Source organism: Scleropages formosus, chromosome 3 (assembly GCF_900964775.1).
Source record: "Scleropages formosus chromosome 3, fSclFor1.1, whole genome shotgun sequence".
Classification (NCBI taxonomy): Eukaryota; Metazoa; Chordata; class Actinopteri; order Osteoglossiformes; family Osteoglossidae; genus Scleropages; species Scleropages formosus.
Window position 1 is genome coordinate 17,763,680 of NC_041808.1, and position 18,038 is coordinate 17,781,717.

The 18,038-nt window shown below is 39.7% G+C and overlaps 2 protein-coding genes across 2 annotated transcripts; both read left to right on the top strand.

Annotated features, from left to right (window-relative positions):
- Positions 1 to 2,542: 2,542 nt before the first annotated feature.
- LOC108935027 (regulator of G-protein signaling 21-like) lies at positions 2,543 to 4,779 on the top strand. Its single transcript, XM_018753276.2, has 5 exons — positions 2,543 to 2,717; positions 2,976 to 3,035; positions 3,135 to 3,196; positions 3,341 to 3,507; positions 3,654 to 4,779. Exons 1-5 carry the CDS (start codon positions 2,635 to 2,637, stop codon positions 3,837 to 3,839), a joined length of 558 nt encoding a protein of 185 aa, XP_018608792.1. The 5' UTR covers positions 2,543 to 2,634; the 3' UTR covers positions 3,840 to 4,779.
- A 10,816-nt stretch (positions 4,780 to 15,595) lies between these two features.
- On the top strand, positions 15,596 to 18,038 carry LOC108935043 (regulator of G-protein signaling 2-like). Its single transcript, XM_018753298.2, has 5 exons — positions 15,596 to 15,730; positions 16,165 to 16,251; positions 16,392 to 16,453; positions 16,601 to 16,767; positions 17,017 to 18,038. Exons 1-5 carry the CDS (start codon positions 15,627 to 15,629, stop codon positions 17,191 to 17,193), a joined length of 597 nt encoding a protein of 198 aa, XP_018608814.1. The 5' UTR covers positions 15,596 to 15,626; the 3' UTR covers positions 17,194 to 18,038.

The window sequence follows — 18,038 nt, forward strand, 5'->3', positions numbered from 1 at the left end:
GATCTTATTCTGACTGATCAAAAATGTTTAAGGCCTCATAACACATACACTTTACGTGTGAATTTGCCCTGCAGATGGTTAATTTTTTAATATGAATTCTTAAGGGTTAACCTGATACATCTAAGTAAATGAAAGGGGAAAAAATCACAATCATCCACGACCATATACAACAGATGGTTCGTTCTTGAATATGGACCCTTAAAAAGTGAAATGATGTGATGTGTTAAAAATACTTCAACTATGAAACATTTTCCACATAATCTGTGTCACCAGGCATCTAATCCAAGGCAAATCAATCTGAATGTGTCTGCTTGTTAGGAACAATGTTCTAATTGTGGGTCACAAGTCTTTCTGTAGCTTTCTGGGAGGGTTAAGTTGGGTATATTCCTGGAATTTTAAGCAGCAACTTGTCATTAAAGTGAATATGCTTTATTAAGCATGGAAAATCAAGTTTCCATTTGCAATAGTGGTAGCAAAGATGCTTGCAAAGTTAACAGGAATCTGGAGCCATACCATGACTGCGCCAGAACTTTATGAATACCTAATTGGCAATGCATGTTCTAAAACTTAATGGTAACAAAACAAATTACCTCACAAATGTCACAGGAACAGCAAAAATGGACAAATTTGTTATAAAAGATACATAAATAGTATTTTCATGTACGTCATAGCTGAGACTGATGGCCACACCAGAAGAGATCTTTTTTGGGTCAATGAGCATCAGATGTGGCCAATTAAGCTCCATCAGAGATTCTATTTTAAAATACCTAAAAAGAATCTTGCTGAAGCTGACGTCTGAATCTTGCAATGCCCACGCTGTATATCAATTAAAGGATCTGATATTTATGAGGAAGCTATGTTGATGCTTTCTTTTTAATACTACATAATTCCAAATGTGCATTTAATGAATTATTGACATATTCATGCATCAGAGATGAGTTGTTAAAAAAACAACAGCTCTCACAAACCACTTTCCCCATAGACGTCTCAGGAATCTAAAGCCAAAATGTTTAAGCACAGTACACAGTCCATCAGAAGGCACTTATACCACAGAGGAAAGTTAGAGTAACTGCTTCCTTCAGACCGCATCTATAAATCATCTGAGGAAATCCACACAAACCCACTGAACATGCAAACCCAAACTCACAATTCAAGTTTGTGACGCACCAGTACTACTTGCCACACCACTTGCTACGCCATCCATTTGTAAAGTGCCGAATGTGAACTGGAACGATATGGAACACGATGACCGTCATCAGTATATTATATGTATTTGCTTTCCATTTCATTATTCATCTCTTCAGTAAATGTTTTCACCCATTAATGCAGCTTGAGAAATTTTGTCCCCATTACATTGAAGCCCAATGCTATGCATAACATGCTGCTATGTCCCATACAAATGCCCTAAAATAAACTCTGAAGAGCAGAGTCAGAATTGGGGGCTCTCTATGATCAAATACTGTGGAACAATAATTGATAGGCAACAGTCTGCTTCTTCCTCCATCCTCTTGAAGAGATAAAACATGCTCCTGGCCAAAGGCAGATTTTTCAGGTCTCCACTATATTCATAGCTGTGCTGAGCATAACACAGTATCTTATCGCTCCATCAGTTATTGTTTTCCAAGTCTATCACCATGGCAGCAAAAAGGAAGTGAACTCACACCATATACGTGCAAGGGAGAATCGAAAAGAAACCAATGTGAAAACTCAAAAATAGTCATGCATAGGCACGCTATGCTGGCATAACTTGTGTCTTTGGGAAATGCAGGGACATGGGGATTAGTAGCAGTGCTGAACATGCAGAAAAACAATACATTTTCTGTGCAGAAAATATGAATATTTTTTGATATTGTTGATGACAGTATGCATTTTGCACTGGCACTCCCAAGAAACACTAATTCAGTATAGGAGGAAAGCTTGTGACTTCTCATGCACAAAAAAAAATTATTATTTAAACCAAATCTTGTGTGCTGGGATGAGCAAAAAGTTCATACTGCCAACAGAAATACTTAAATAAACATTTTTTTTTGTAAGAAGGTTATCAGGATTCATCTATCCTGCGTTTTATGCACCTACTCGTGTGATAAAAATCGATGCATCAAGTGGAAAGTAACAAACTAGTTTATTGTAATACACAAATTGTATTTTTGCTAAGATGTAGATCGTTTTGGAGAAAAGCGTCTGCCAAATTAATAAAAGCAAATGTAAATGTAAATAACCTTAAACCCTGAAAGGTGAAAATACATTCCAGAAATCTATCTCTGTGGCCAAATGCTGAGCAGGAAAAGGTTAGCATTTGCGTGTCTGTTGTGTGGTTTCCAAAGCCATATTTGCATCTGTTGCAGTCTGATCTGAACAAGCGTACCAGTAGGCTGGGCCCTGAGAACTATCGTTACGCCAGTGCTAACAGCCAGAGCGTCATAGACTCAAATAAATGTATTAAAAAAACGGACTTCCTCTTTTCTCTGTGGCTTTGTGACACATATGAGGCTGGGCTGTTTCTGTCAGCAGACCCAGCAGCTGTGAGGTATAAAAGGAAGCCGATGAGAGCTCTTCCTATACAATCGTAGAGAGTGGCCCTACTTGCAGCAGAGAGAGCAGTCGCTCTGGAGTAAAAAACACTCTTTGTCTCATATGTTCAGTTTCTTCTCTTCACCATTAAAAGATCTTGAGCCGAACAACATGAAAGCGGAGGACCAAAAGAAATCCACATCTCTGTAAGTAATAGCCAAGATGCCCCATTCAAAGCCACCTTTAAGTTAACGTATTTGACATTTCATGGTCTAATACTCTGTAACTAGTTTAAATAGCAACTTTCCTTCACATTTGAACGAAGGCATTTAAAGACTCATTGGCTATAACGTGAGCTACTTTGATTTGGTTAAACTCTTTTGTGTAAGCATGCATTTTTGACTGACTGTAACTGATGTGATGCTTTTTATTTGAAAGCTAATAAATATCTGACTTTCTCTCAGAGGGAAGAACATCGTATGTCATCTGCAATGCATGCTCTTCCACAAAAACATCCCTGAAAAGTAGGTACAATACATTTAAGCTCTTTTGAACTTTACTTTTGTGCTAAAATTAAATATTTGTCCACTCCTGTAATGGATGATTCTTTATGCTTTTCACAGAGCAAACCCAGAAGAAACACAACTGTGGTCTCAATCACTGGACAAGCTCCTTGAGTCAAAATGTAAGCTAAAAGCATTATTCATTTAGTTTTCAATGATTACAAACAAAATAATATGCAACAAACGTTCACAATGAAGTATGCTATAGACCTGGATGATCACAGTCGCTACAAATTGAAGTACTGAATGGTTGTGTTTCTTTGTAGATGGAATGGCAACATTTCATGCATTCCTAAAGTCAGAATTCAGTGATGAGAACATTGAGTTTTGGCTGACATGTGAAGACTACAAGAAGATCAAGTCTTCCTTCAAAATGAACTCCAAGGCAAAGAAAATATATGAGCAGTACATCCAGGCTGAAGCCCCAAAAGAGGTATGTTTACACAAATAGTATTCTGGCACACAGAATTGTTTTTAGCTAATCCTTGAAAATGGCTGTTTTTCGGTATTTATGGCACTTGCACAATTGAAAACTGAAGCAAAACCTTTATAGCTTTGTACTTTCTCTCCTTCATTCAGATAAACATTGACCATCAGACCAGAGAGCTAATCAAACGGAATGTGAAGTCACCAACAACTTTCTGCTTTGATGAAGCTCAAAAGATTGTGTATGGACTGATGGAGAGAGACTCCTATCCCAGGTTCCTTAGATCAGATGTCTACAAAACTTTGCTGGAATCTGCTAATGAATCTGTCAAGGGCTGAGATGTTGGGACTCTGTGGAGGACTTGAACTTGGATAGATGGAATGGCTCCGATGAAAGGGCTATGGAATGCAATCCAAGTGCGGAGATAATGGAGAAGTGGTAAACCCTCAGGTCACATGGAGTAACACAAGATGGGCTTCTTCGAGAGGCATATGCAGACCAGAAGATGGCCACACCACCATAGGAATTACGAAGCCAGTGGATGATCCGTTTTCACAATGTAATTAATGAGGTGTTTAGAGCTGCACGTAACTGTGGTTCCACAAAACATTCCCCTGTCAATGACAACATATGCCAGATTACAAGAAGAATGAAATATACAATATGTGCCTGATGACAAAGATTAATATGCCTCCTGGGGGGGTTCCCTGAAGCCATTTTCACAACCACTTTCTTGAAAGACAGATCTGATGTTACGGATAAAGCCATGGATGGGATATTACAATGACTTGTTTTCTAATTATCCATGAGCCATCAGTGCTCTTTTACAATGAATGTATTTGCAATGAATGTAGAGCTGAGTGAAGATGAAAACTGTTTAGTAATCTTGTTGAGCACCAATCTTTCTGAGATGAGCCCTTCTCTCTGAATTCATTCATTTATAATCATTGTAATGTCAATGCGCAACATCCACCTGATAAAATCAAGCAAAAATAACAGCAGGAGAAAGAGTGATAAGAAAATGGAGCAATGCTTTTTGCAGAACTTGTACAAATTTGTATTTTGATGTAAAATAACTATTTTGTACGACTGTATTTATTTCTCAGCACTCTGGATGCTAGACATGAACCTTAATATGTAATGTTAAATAATAAAAATAACTGAATTATTCTAATATCTATGAATATTGCTTACTGAAGACAATCCAATACCAGTTCGGTTACACGGATGTGTAAAATGAATGAGCAGGAATAATTTGTTAGCCACAAACAATCTGTGAATACAGACAAAAATAAAAATTTTAATTTAATGTATAAGATCAAAATTCTGCTTGTTTACTATTTATGGATGACTATAGATGAAGGCACAAGCACTGTTTAAGACTATGACGCGATTGACTTTGGTCACTTCAGCCTGTGGCTCTAAGTGAAGTTCAGAGTATGTGATCAGTGGTCTTTTGGCTTAGTGACTGAAATAGTGAAACCACCTCACTGTACACAGAGCAAGTTTCAGTAGTTATTTCCCTATTTCCATGCTACCTCTCCTTGGTAACCAGATTCATATCAGTTATCTAAGTCAAATTAGTCTCAATTCATGCAACTGATGCATGGATATCCTGCAAATGCTGCATAATAATAATGTAAAAGTGACTCATGGATATGGAGCATACAGAAACTATTTTTAATCATTTTCCAAAAAGCAAACTTCTCTGGTGGATCTCCTTATTCAAAACAAAGTTACCAAAAGATTGATTAATTGATGCACTTGTTCAGTGACTTAATATGCTAGATAATCAACAATGATTTATCCATTTAAACAATAAGGGAGTATAGTATAAATTCAGGGTAAGTGTTTTGCTCAAGAGAATTATAGCAGGAGTGTGTATCTGAACCAGGGATCGTTTAATTGCTAGGGCAAGAGGGTTAACCCTTCATTGTGCCATGTGTTACAATGTGCTCTGTTCTAGCAGTTCCACAATTCCACTGCAACATCATGACATATTACAAATATTCTGAAATATTCTGAAATAATGATGTTCATCTGTAACAGGATGAATGCATTACAAAATGTACAATTTGTACTTTTTGTTGTGCTCACAGTACATACATAAAGATAATGAGGCCCAAATCCACCGCTGTTTTCTAAATGCAGCTTCAATGATTAAATCATCATTGAAATAATTACACAGAAATTAAACCTACACGGAGGAGTGGTGGTGCAGCGGGCTTGGCCGGATCCTGCTCTGTGGCGGGTCTGGGGTTTGAGTCCTGCTTGGGGTGCCTTGTGCCGGACTGGCATCCCTTCCTGGGTGTGTCCCTTCCCCCGATAGCCTTACTCCCTGTGTTGCTGGGTTAGCCTCCGGCTCGCTGCGACCCCACTCGGGACAAGTGGCTTCAGCCAGTGTGTGTGTGTGTGTTAAACCTACACATTTTTAATAACAATTTGTTTTTATGTGACAAAATTAATGATAGGATGCATTCACAAACAGATAAAGTTGCCATGTCCTTGAATTTTTTTAAAAAAATTTCAACTTTTATTATTTTTTATTGGATTCTGCTCTCAATACTTACTTCAGAACCTGATGTTAGCTTGGGAAACCTGAAAATTCAATACACCATTTCTGGCCATTTCCAAATAGTTTCTAAATTTCAAAATATTATTTTCAGTACAAGGGGGGCATGGTGGTGCAGCAGGGTTGGCCTGTGCCTGCTCTCTGGTAGGTCTTGGGTTCAAGTCCCTCTTGGGGTGCCTTGCAACGGACTGGCGACCCTGCTCGGGACAAGCAGTTTCACTCTTTCTGTGTGTGTGTGTGTGTGTGTGTGTGTGTGTGTGTGTATCTATTTCCAATACATTGTAGGTGACACAAATAAATGAAAGATAATATACTTTTTAAATGATCACTAAACAACAAAGTCTGCAGCAGAACAAGATGGATTTGAGAAAAGCTGTTTAGTGCATTTGGTAGACAGTTCCTGAAGACATGGTGTTTCAGAGAAATGACATGTGTGAGCTGTGCTGTGATTCAAAATAATGTACATGTTTTGTCTGAGAAAGACTCATGCTCTCTTGCAAAGAATCTCTGGGGCTTTTTACAGGATGTACAACTGAGAAACAGGAAGCTTGGAGTTTCAGTTTCTCATACAATTCACAATTATGGTAAAAGACGAGTTTCCCATAGCTTCTATACGCCATATAGCATTGGTTGGCAGTATAAATGAAATTCAATTGAAAGTGAAGGTTAATACTTTCTTTTTTAAAATTAATTGGTAGTGGTTATGATGGAAAAAAAAGCTTATAAATCAAATTGTGGTACAGCACAGTTGTGCTGATGTATCACTGTGCCTGGGCTGTTCAGGCATCAGTTCAAGTCTGGCTCAGTCTGCATGGAGTGGGCATGTTCTCCCCATGTCTGTGGAGGTTTCCTCCAGGTGCTCTGATTTCCTCCCACAGTTCAGGTGAATTGTAAATGCTAAATTACCTGTTGTTCATGAATGGGTTAATGACTCTCTCTGTGTGTGTGTGTGTGTGTGTGTGTGTGTGTGTGTCAAAGGCAATGGACTGGGGATCTGCATCCCTCAACCTTGCACCCCTTGATTCTGGGATAGGCTCTGGACCACCACAATCCTGATCAAAACAAGTGGTTATTGAAAATGCATCGATAAACTTTAATATTAAAAACTGACACTAATCTACATAACGAGAAATCATGGAATGCATATGTGATAAAAATGTACAACCTCATTACATCATTATAGCTGCCATTGTAATGATGGTAACACAGCATGTTGCTTATAATAATAAGCATCCAGCACTTACAGCTGTCAGAGATTATTACAATATTGTCATGGTTAGACTTCAAAATGTCATTTAGTTCTCGATAAAGAATGTTTTTCATTCACTGGTCACTATTTTCCTGCTGATGGAAAGTTATAAAAAATGTCAGGGCACAACAGGTTGGTACATCTGGTTATTTCATTTTGCAGAAATTAGCTTTATTAGTACAGTTATCAATAGGAAAATGGCATGCAGTAAAGGATCACCGAGATACACAATGACCACTCTACAATACCTTTAGAGCTCCTGCTTATAGATTATGGAAGAACCTGCTATACATTTTCAGTTTGAAACAATTGCTGTGATTAAGTTAATTTCAGGCACCTTAAGGAATATTTAAGACAACACACACACTGTCTGAAACCGCTTGTCCCAAGCAGGGTTAGGGCGAACCAGCAACACAGGACGCAAGGGACACACGCAGGATGGGATGCCAGTCCATCGGAAGGCACCCCAAGCAGGACTCCAACCCCAGACCCACCAGAGAGCGGGGCCCAGCCAAACCCACTGCGCCAGCATGCCCCCCTTATTTAAGGCAGTGAAAAACATCTTTGATAAATTAACCACATTTGCATCACATGTTTCGGGGCCCTATGATAACAGCCATAGCTCACAGGGAGCACCACCGGGTTATATTTGCCTAGAGATGCCCCCCTACATATGCTCTGTGTAAATGGAACAAAGACATTAGCAGTACCTGATTACACACACACTTTCTGAACCGCTTGGCCAATGCAGGGTCGCGGGGAACTTGAGCCGAACCCGGCAACACAGGGCATAAGGCTGGAGGGGGAGGGGACACACCCAGGATGGGACGCCAGTCCCTCGCAAGGCACCCAAAGTGGGACTCAAACCCCAGACCCACCAGAGAGCAGGACCTGGTCCAACCCACTGCGCCACCGCACCCCCTTCAGTACCTGATTAATGTAAATTAATATTAAGTTGGTGATGATTAATAATTTTCAGCTCCTGTCAGTCATTCTAAGATGACCTGTAATCCATCTTTTAAGTGGGCCACCAGAGAACACTGACTTTTGTTTTCCTTTTAACTCAGATGTTGCACTGGTTATATGTCTGGCCCAACAGATATGCAATGGTGGTATCTATAAATATACAAAATCCTTTTTAATGTGTGAAAGGCATTGGTAAATTTCATTAACGGTGTCAAAAATGGCGTTTATTATTCTCATCTGTTCATATTAGTCTACGAGGAAGCATTTGCAAGATTAATATAAAAGTATCAATTAATGATGTGTGTGTGATACATACTGACATTAAATAAATTAGAATGAACATATTTTAGTAAGGGAGCAGCATGGTTGTTACCTCTAAAAAAGTTACATATAGGTATAGTTAATGGCACAATATTCATTAAAATTACCTTTTAATGTAAAATACTGTGAAAGTACGCCGCATAATGTGGATGTTGAATATGTTTCATAAATTGATCAGAAGATCAGAAAAGTATACAATACAGGGACTTTCCAGTGTATTCATGGACCATCGAATCTAACAACATAACATTTCAAATGAAATTATTTATTGTCACATTAACACATTTTTAATTCTATAAAACATCATATTTCATGTTTAAAGCAGCTTCTTTAGTAATGACTATTTTTTCCTTGGTAAACTAGTTTATATTATTTCCTGTCTAAATAATCAAAATGATGAGTTGGTTAAGATGAAAACCAACAGACTCTGCAGGCATTACCAACAGAAATCCCCTGTAACGTTGCATTTTCATTATACCACATCCCATTATTGTATCATTACATTTTGTTATTTAGACAGGAAGTCACTATTCTCTAGCTTTCAGCCCTGTAGCAAGCAGAATAAGATATGTAATCTTATGTTTTTCACAGATTCAATAGCTTTCTGTCAAAGTCATTCTGCATGGCACAGAAGTTGATGTGTGCAAAAGATGATGTAAATGGAAACATTTTCTATTCCAGTTCCATGAAGCTTTGCCTAAACTTTGAATGATACTGTTAAACAAGCAGGATACATGTAATTCAAAGTAACATAAATTTGCATGATACCTTTAGTGTGCAGAAATGCAAACCTCTTTTAGTGCATTTGCATTAGCAAGAAAAATTATGCACACCAATACCATGTGAATTTAGTCCTCACGTGTCGGCTTCTGTTGCAGCCTTTAAGCTCACCTCTAGGCTTGGCTTACTCATCTAAATCATCACATGCAGAAAAACAGAAATGAATTCTTAAGGGGAAGAATGTCTCGTCGTCTGTGATTCATTCACGTACAACTGGCCAGGGCCTTCACAGTTCTGACCTTCACAAAAAATTTACAAACTTACTGTTGGAAAAAAGCTTTACTATTAAAAATACATCATGCATTGAAGACGTGGGAAAAATTCTGTAGTCTGGTAACAGCATTTTTGGCCTCATTTCTAAGTTAATGGTATGTTGTTTGCATACAATTCAGGGATTACTTTAATTCCATGGACTATGGTGGTGTCAGTATTATGTTGTGGGGATGCTCATTTGTCATGGGCTGGAATTCAAAATGAGTGGCGTAGAGCAGTGAGAAATTGTACAACCCCAATTCCAAAAAGTTGGGACGGTATGGACAATGCTAATAAAAACAGAAAGGAGTGATTTGTAAATTTACTTTGACTTCTATGCAAACAAAAACACTATAAAGACAAGGTATTTCATGTTTTACCGAATTAGCTGTATTCTTTTATAAAGAAATACATTAAGTCTGAAATTGATCCTTACAATACATTCCAAAAAATTCGGGACAGTCGAGTGCTCACCACTGTGTAACATCACCATGTCTTTTAATAACACTTAAGCATTTGGATACTGGAGACACAAATTAAATTCAGCAAGCAAAATTTTCTCCCGTTCATTCATTATGAAGCTCTTCAGTTGTGCAATTGTACAGGGCCTTTGTTGCCTTTGTACTTCATAATGTGCCACACATTCTCAACTGGAGACAGGCCAGGACTGCAGGCAGGTCAATCTAGAACACACGCCCTCTGCTTACGCAGCTTGTAACCCAGGCAGAAAGTGGTTTAGCGTCATCCTGCTGGAAAATGCAGGGACGTCCCTGGAAAAGATGGCATCTGGATTGCAGCATATGTTGCTCCAAAATTTGCAAATATCTTTCTGCATTAATGGTGCCCTCACAGAAGTAGGAGTCACCCATGTCATGGGCACTGATGCACCCCAATACCGTGACAGACACTGTCTTTTGGAACTGACGCCGATTACAGCTTGGATGGTCCTTTTCCTCTTTGGCTCGGAGAACCCAGCAGCTGTTTTTTCCAAAAACCATTTGAAATGTTGACTTGTCGGACCACAAAACACGATTCCACTGTGCTGCTATCCATCTGTCCATCTCATATGAGACCGGGCCCAGAGAAGGCGGTGGCGCTTCTGGACCATGTTGACGCAGAAGCCGTATGGCAAAGTAAAGCCTTAACTTGCATCTGTGGATTCAGTGGCAAATGGTGTTGACGGACAAAGGATTACCGCAGTATTCCCGAGCCCATGTCATGATATCCATTACAGACACATGACAGTTCTTGAAACAGTGACATTTGGGGGGGATCAGAGATCATGCTTATTCAGCAGTAGTTTCAGCCTTGCCTTTTACGCACCAAGATTTGACTGGATTTCTTGAATCTTTTCGTTATATTGTGTGCTGTGGTGAAATGCCCAAAATCCTAACGATTTGTCTTTGAGTTAAATTGTTCCCAGAGTGCTGGATTACTCGCTGACACATCTGTTGACAAATTGGCGAACCTTGACCCATTCTTGCTCTTGAAGGACTTGGCCTTTTTTGGAGGGTCCTTATATACTGTGACACAATTGTCTCAGCAGTTTAACATCACCTGTTTCACATCACTCCGCTGTATCAATTTGTCATATCATTATTAGTCCTAAACCACCCCGTCCCAACTTTTTTAGAAGGTGTTGAAGACATCAATTTCAGAACAAATACATATTAAAAAAAAAATGCTGTTGACTCAGTAGAACATGAAATTCCTTTATGCTGTTCTTCCTTGAACACAAGTCAAAGTAAATTTACAAATTTACATTTACATTTATTTATTTAGCAGACGCTTTTGTCCAAAGTGATGCTCTCAGCAAAAGTACAATTTGTGCATTACACTAAGAGAAGGAGACATAGCTGCATCCATGAAAGTCTCAAGCAAACCTAATTTGTTCCCTACCACTTGCTGCACCAAGGTTCATCGTTCGAGTAGGTGCATAAGACACAGGATAGACAAATGCGGATACACTCCCACAATTTTTTTTTTTTTTTGGGTAGGCTCCGGTTCCCCGCGACCCCGTATGGGACGAGCGGTTCTGAAAATGTGTGTGTGTGTGTATTATAAGATACACAAATAAGCAAGTACAATGCCAGAGTAGTGGCTGAATAAAGGTTGTATCTGGGGATGCTTATGGAGTTACGATGTGCGAACAGTTACACCATAAATGAGCTGAAGAGATCTTGGGCAAAGTGGATCTGGAAAAGGTGGGTTTTCAGACCCTTCTTGAAAACAGACAGAGTTTCCGCAGTTCTGAGTGACAGGGGAAGGTCATTCCACCACAACGGACCCAGAACCGAGAACCTCCGAGCTGTTCCTTTTGTGCATGGGACCACCAAGCGAGCAAATCACTACTTTTTGTCCTTATTGGCAATTTATTTACTGTCCCAACTTTTCTGGAATTGGGATTGTAGTAGAAGTTATGCTGTTGTCTACAAGACATATGGAATTTCTGATTGGAGAGATCATGTCACAGCCAATCTAGAATTTGTCCAATGGCACTTAAAGGACTCTTAAATTATAAGGGGAAAAAAATCTGCTTTGATAACACAAAAATTGAACTCCTTGGCTTGAATGTCAAATGCTGTGGCTGGCTAAAACCAGGTACTATTCAACACCTGGTGAATGCCATCCCTATGAAGCAAGCCTATAACAGCGATTGTAGGAATGGTGCAGAGGTCTGAATATTTTATAAAGGCAGTACATATGCTGTTCAAGCTTTGTGTGTTGATGTTCTTCCTAACATCAAGTACCGTTTATCTACTTGATACAGTACTACCTGATGTTACGTGATGTTTCCAAGCACCGTTTGCCACTGAGCTGCCACTCCCTTGAAAAGTATACCTGCAAAAATGTGTACAGGATAAGTGTGATGTAACATGATATCCGTATTGTGTTACACTATTTTTATCTACAAAGATGATCTGGTGGCATTGTGTTGGGTGACACAACACAGCTTTGTCATGGTGATATTAAAAGAGAACCAGCTCCCAGCTACATTTCAGGAACAACTTCCCTCATCTCAAAGTCATGGGATGATTGCTTTACCCTGTTGAAGGAGGGGGTGGGGGTAAAATTCTTTAGCTCGTACTGTACATTTAGTGCCTGTGGCCCATCTGGCAATAACTAGAAAGCAAGCAGCTTGATCTGGCACAACTACAGCACACTTACTGGGAGCGGCATGGGCAAAGAATGCTGAATGAGGAGTGCTTTCTCACTTTTTCTGTGATGTCAGCACTGGACTGCACTCAAAAGCATTGTGCCGTTGTTTATTTTCACTTTGTCATTGGTTCTTAGCCCTGGCCTTGGAACACCTTCTGCATTTATATGGTTTGCCAGAGGTATAAGCACCCGGTTTAACTAATTATAACACAAATGTAGCCCTCCCTCTCAAGTACTGAACCTATTAGCACTTTAAAAGGGACATAAAACTTACAAGCAATCTGGCCTCTCTGGCCTAGGATGGAGAGCTACTGGCTGGGTACATTTGCATTCAGAGCCAGTGGGGATGACTGCCATCAGAGGATGCTGTTTCCAACATTTCCATGTTCGACATGGGCTGTCTAGGTCAGAACAATGTACAGTGGACTTGTCACAGTCTGAAATTTTTATTGCAGAGGTGTTTATAGCAGTTTGTGAGGCATATGTGATTTAAAATGCTTTTTATTGTCATTACCCACGCACAGAGATGCTTTAGTGCAGCTGAAAAGTATGTCAAGAAAACAGCAACGAATACATTTAGCCTGCAGTGTTAGGATGGGCAGTTGTCTTATGCTTACTCACCAAGTCGGAAAGCAGTATACAGTACTGTGATATGGTAATGAGTGTGAGCTTATGTTTAAATTAATTTTAATTTAATTACTCATACAATGCCTTCTATAGCAACTAGTTATTTTATTGGAGCTGTATTTTTTATGTGTTTGCTAGAGTGTATCAAACTAGGTCTCATCCAGTAAAGTTAAACACACACACGTACATACACAATGTCTACAACTGCTTGTCCCCAGCAGAGTCACAGCAAACTGGAGCCTAACAGGCAACACAGGGTGCGGGACTGGAGGGGGACAGGAGGCCAAGCAGGACTTGAACCCCAGACCCATCGTAGAACAAGCCCTGGCCAAGCCCCTTGTGAACCTATGTCAAAAACATTAAAATAAACTTAATTCTGATGTTGTTCTTAAACGTTTTAAATTCAAATTCTATTGTTTTCTTACCGAATTTTCACTTTAACCACATGAAACTATTTAAATTAAAACACATTTAGACTGCTGTGAGTATGATATTACAATCAAACATAGGTGATGTGGTGGCACAGTGAGTTGTGTTGCTGTCTCACAGCGTGTGGGTCGTGCAGGGGATGTGGGTTTGATCCCCAGTCAGTCTGTGTGGAGTTTGCATGTTCTCCCCTTGCCTGCATGGGTTTCCTCTGGGTGCTCTGGTTTCCTCTCACAGTCCAAAGATATTCTGTTCCCTCATAGTGTGTGAGTGACACAGAGAGAGTGTGTTCCACTGATGTATGGATGAGTGACCCAGTGTAAGTAGTGTATCTAGCAGTGTAAGTCACCTTGGTCAATAAGGTGTGTGGGCTCATAACACTATGCAGAGTTCATTGGAAGTCACTTTGGAGAAAAGTGTCTATTAAGTAAATAAAAGTGTAATTTTAATTTTGCTAGTTGTTTATGTCACTACTATTGCTATTACACTCAGTGATATATGGGAATTACGATTTACATGTAACATTAGTACAAAAAACATTACTTAGGATTCTGTATGGTCTGGTACAGGAGGAGGTCTATGGTGGGGGGGTGACAGCATGAGTTACCACACTGTGTGACACCAACTCTAGTGACACTACTGCTGCTGTAATTGTGTTTTATAACATATGGAATTAATTCCTATCATTTCATGCCAATATATCTTTCATATCAACATATGTTTTTTCCTCTTCTTCTTTTTATAAAGCTTTCCTTGTCAGAAGAACACTATGAATGACATGCAGCACATTCATTTCCTGATTAGATTTATCTTGTTTTCCTACTGAACACACACACACACACACACACACACACACACACACACACACACACACACACACACACACAATGTCTACAACTGCTTATCCAGAGCAGGGTCATGGCAAACTGGAGCCTAACTCAGCAACACAGGGCCCAAGGCTGGAGGGGGAGGGGACATACGTTGAATGGGATGCCAGTCTGCCGCAAGGCACCCCAAGCAGGGCTCAAACCCCGGACCCACCACACAGCAGGCCCTGGCCTAGCTCATCCCAGCCGAGTCCATCCCAGCCCATCCAGCCCGCCGCCCCACCGCATCCCCCAGTGATCATATGAGCATAAATAGATACACAGCATGTGATTCTATACTGTATATACAATTTGGAGTTGAAGAACTACATGACGGAGGCTCCATTCCATTTGACACAAAACCCATAATGAAAGCATGTTTTTAAAAACTTCCGATCGTTTGAAAGCGGATGTAAAAATACGATCAATGCAAGTGGAAAAACCGAGCATCAGAGGACATATATGTACAAATTCACTGTTTCAGCTTGTCTTTTGCAATAGTGGCTTGATTTGCAGAATGTGAGCTCTGACGCAGAAAGTGCTCATGTCTTCTAATTGTATCTCTGAGGGGACTGGAGCTTAAGCCAATAAAGGGAGCAAACAAAGCAAACACTGGTTCAAGAATTGCTGCTATATTTAGCTCGTAAAGGAAGTCCTTTGTGCTATTTTCTCTCTCCACGGCGTAAGCAGCCGTTCTGACCCTGCCCTGCCTCCAGGCAGGACCTTGCTCAGTCCTGAGTCACACATACTCTTATTGATCACTAGAAATGCTGTCACACCTTGAACCAATCAAATCGCAGAAACGTGGCTTGCTCCGCCCCCACGGTTTACAGCCACAACACAGTACATAAACCAGCTGACAGCTGAGAACAGAAATCCGGGCACGAATCAAGAGGCTGGCATAAATATGAATAGCGTTCTTTATTTGGCTCAGTCACAAAGATCAGCAGAAATGGATACACTGCGTTCAGACAGTGAACCATTTGAGTCAGGACATCCCAGCGAGAACAAGTAAGTTCATATGTTGTATGTAGGTGACAAATAACTGATTGTGAGAGCTGATTTTTTTTTTTTTTCCCACAGCATGATACTGTGCTTTAGACATGTGTGAGCAGCACGTGAAATAAATCGAAATGTTATCGTGTGTGGGGGTGCGGTGGCGCAGTGGGTTGGACCACAGTCCTGCTCCCCGGTGGGTCTGGGGTTCGAGTCCTGCTTGGGGTGCCTTGTGACGGACTGGCGTCCCGTCCTGGGTGCGTCCCCTTCCCCCTCCGGCCTTACGCCCTGTGTTGCCGGGTAGGCTCCGGTTCCCCGTGACCCCGTATGGGACAAGCGGTTCTGAAAATGTGTGTGTGTGTGTGTGTGTGTGTTATCGTGTGTATCATTATAACTGGAAAGCAAACATGGCTACCCTATTCTGACCCCTCACCCTTTGAATTACACAGACAGAAAACATGGACTTCCAGATTACGCTACTTCTTGCAAAATCCCTCCTCGCCACAGGACTCGTCATCAAGAAAAATATCCCAGAGGTATATAAAATATTACATATTCTTAAAAAAAATAGACCCAAAATAAACAAAAGTTTACTGCATGTCATTTCAATGTTGGGCATTGTTACTTTGTGTGAAACTGTGTAAATACTGTATTTTTTTTGTTTGCTTCATGACAGACCGACTATTGATGAACTGAATCAGTGGGCAAAATCTTTTGAGTACCTGCTTTCCCACAAATGTAAGTTTGGGTGTATTTAATATTTTGCGTACACATGTCTCTGTACAAACAGCTCCAAAAAGTTGTGCTAAAATTTACTTTTATAATTTATAGTAAGATAGGTGCAGTGTTCAGTATTAATAAAGAGTATTTATATCATTTTTACAGACGGACGAGTGGCATTCCGAATTTTCTTGAAGTCAGAGTTCTGTGAGGAAAACATGGAGTTCTGGCTGGCTTGTGAGAAGTTCACAAAGATAAAGTCTCAATCACAGCTCCGTACCAGAGCCAGGAGCATTTATAAGGAATTTATCAAGAGCAAATCCCCAAAAGAGGTACATTTGCTTTATTAGCTATTGACAGCTTTTAAAGTATGCAAACTTTGCTTAAATGTACGTATGTCATCTTAAAATCTGATTAAATGCACCATCAGATGTACCATAAGAAAAACAGAAAGCAAAATGCTATCTCATTAAAGGAATAAATGCAAAGAAATCATCACTCTTGATACATCACTAAATTGAATATTACTATAATAACAGATATTACTTTGGATAATCATAGATTTTTCTCTGTAATTGCAGGTGAACTTGGATTCTCATACCAAAGAAACTATTGCACAGAGTCTCCAGTGGCCAGCTGTGTCTTGTTTTGCCAAAGCACAGAAAATAATATACTTACTGATGGAAAACAGCTCCTATCCCCGGTTTATTGAATCAGACCTCTACAAGGAGTTGTGTGCAAGAGCAAGAAGTAGCTGAACACCAAGCTCTGGCCAAAGCACTTTACATTGCATCCAACAAGGCTTCACCTACAAATAGTGTAATTTCTCAAGGGTTTACTACAGGCAATGACAGAAATGTAATGTATTTAGCCATCAAATTCCTACAAACTATAAATGAATAGTAAATTAAGTTAAAAGGAACACAACGGTTAGAATAAACCACATGTGATGCTTTCTTTTAAAGAAAACGAGTGGTTTTGCAAGTGGATAAAAAATCAGAAGTTAGGCAATGAAAAAAAAACTGCAAAAATTCAGTGGTGTAAAACTACTTGTAGTAAATACAAGAGTGAATCTTACCAGAGGTAGTATGCCTATAATGAATGTGAAACCTTTTCTTAACATTTTTTTTTTTTAAAAATAATCCAATTTACTTAATTGTGTGTGAATGATCTGCAGCTGGACTGCAGTTTATTTGTATTTATTTTATAATAAGGCTCATAGGTGGTGCATGTGACACTGAGTTCCAGACCCAGGTGCTGGACAAGGGGACACCAACGTTAAACCCCATTTCGGCTGGCAGTCCAGTTTAGCCCTCCTGACTAAATCGTGTTGTGAGTAACAGTCACCAACTAAGACAAGCACACTTCATTGAAGGTGACTGCAGCTGCACAAGTATGAGGAAGAAAGAGGAACCTTGTGTCTATGTTTAAAAATCATTTTTACATTGTGAAACTGTGTACGTGCTTATTTTTATTAACCACATTATTTTATGTCACGTCTGGGGACTAAATACACGATTTGTTGACAATGTACCTGAAAATACTTGAACCTAGATCAATAAAAATGTAAATATGTGAATAAATGGGAAATATTTAAGCACAA

What these genes read in the sequence shown, in the direction of transcription:
- LOC108935027 (XM_018753276.2), top strand. Translation starts at nt 2,635, where the DNA reads ATGTTCAGTTTCTTCTCTTCACCATTAAAAGATCTTGAGCCGAACAAC. An exon ending in CAAAAGAAATCCACATCTCT is followed by an intron (nt 2,718 to 2,975) that starts GTAAGTAATAGC and finishes ACTTTCTCTCAG; the next exon opens with AGGGAAGAACATCGTATGTC. An exon ending in CAAGCTCCTTGAGTCAAAAT is followed by an intron (nt 3,197 to 3,340) that starts GTAAGCTAAAAG and finishes GTTTCTTTGTAG; the next exon opens with ATGGAATGGCAACATTTCAT.
- LOC108935043 (XM_018753298.2), top strand. Translation starts at nt 15,627, where the DNA reads ATGAATAGCGTTCTTTATTTGGCTCAGTCACAAAGATCAGCAGAAATG. An exon ending in TCAAGAAAAATATCCCAGAG is followed by an intron (nt 16,252 to 16,391) that starts GTATATAAAATA and finishes GCTTCATGACAG; the next exon opens with ACCGACTATTGATGAACTGA. An exon ending in GTACCTGCTTTCCCACAAAT is followed by an intron (nt 16,454 to 16,600) that starts GTAAGTTTGGGT and finishes TCATTTTTACAG; the next exon opens with ACGGACGAGTGGCATTCCGA.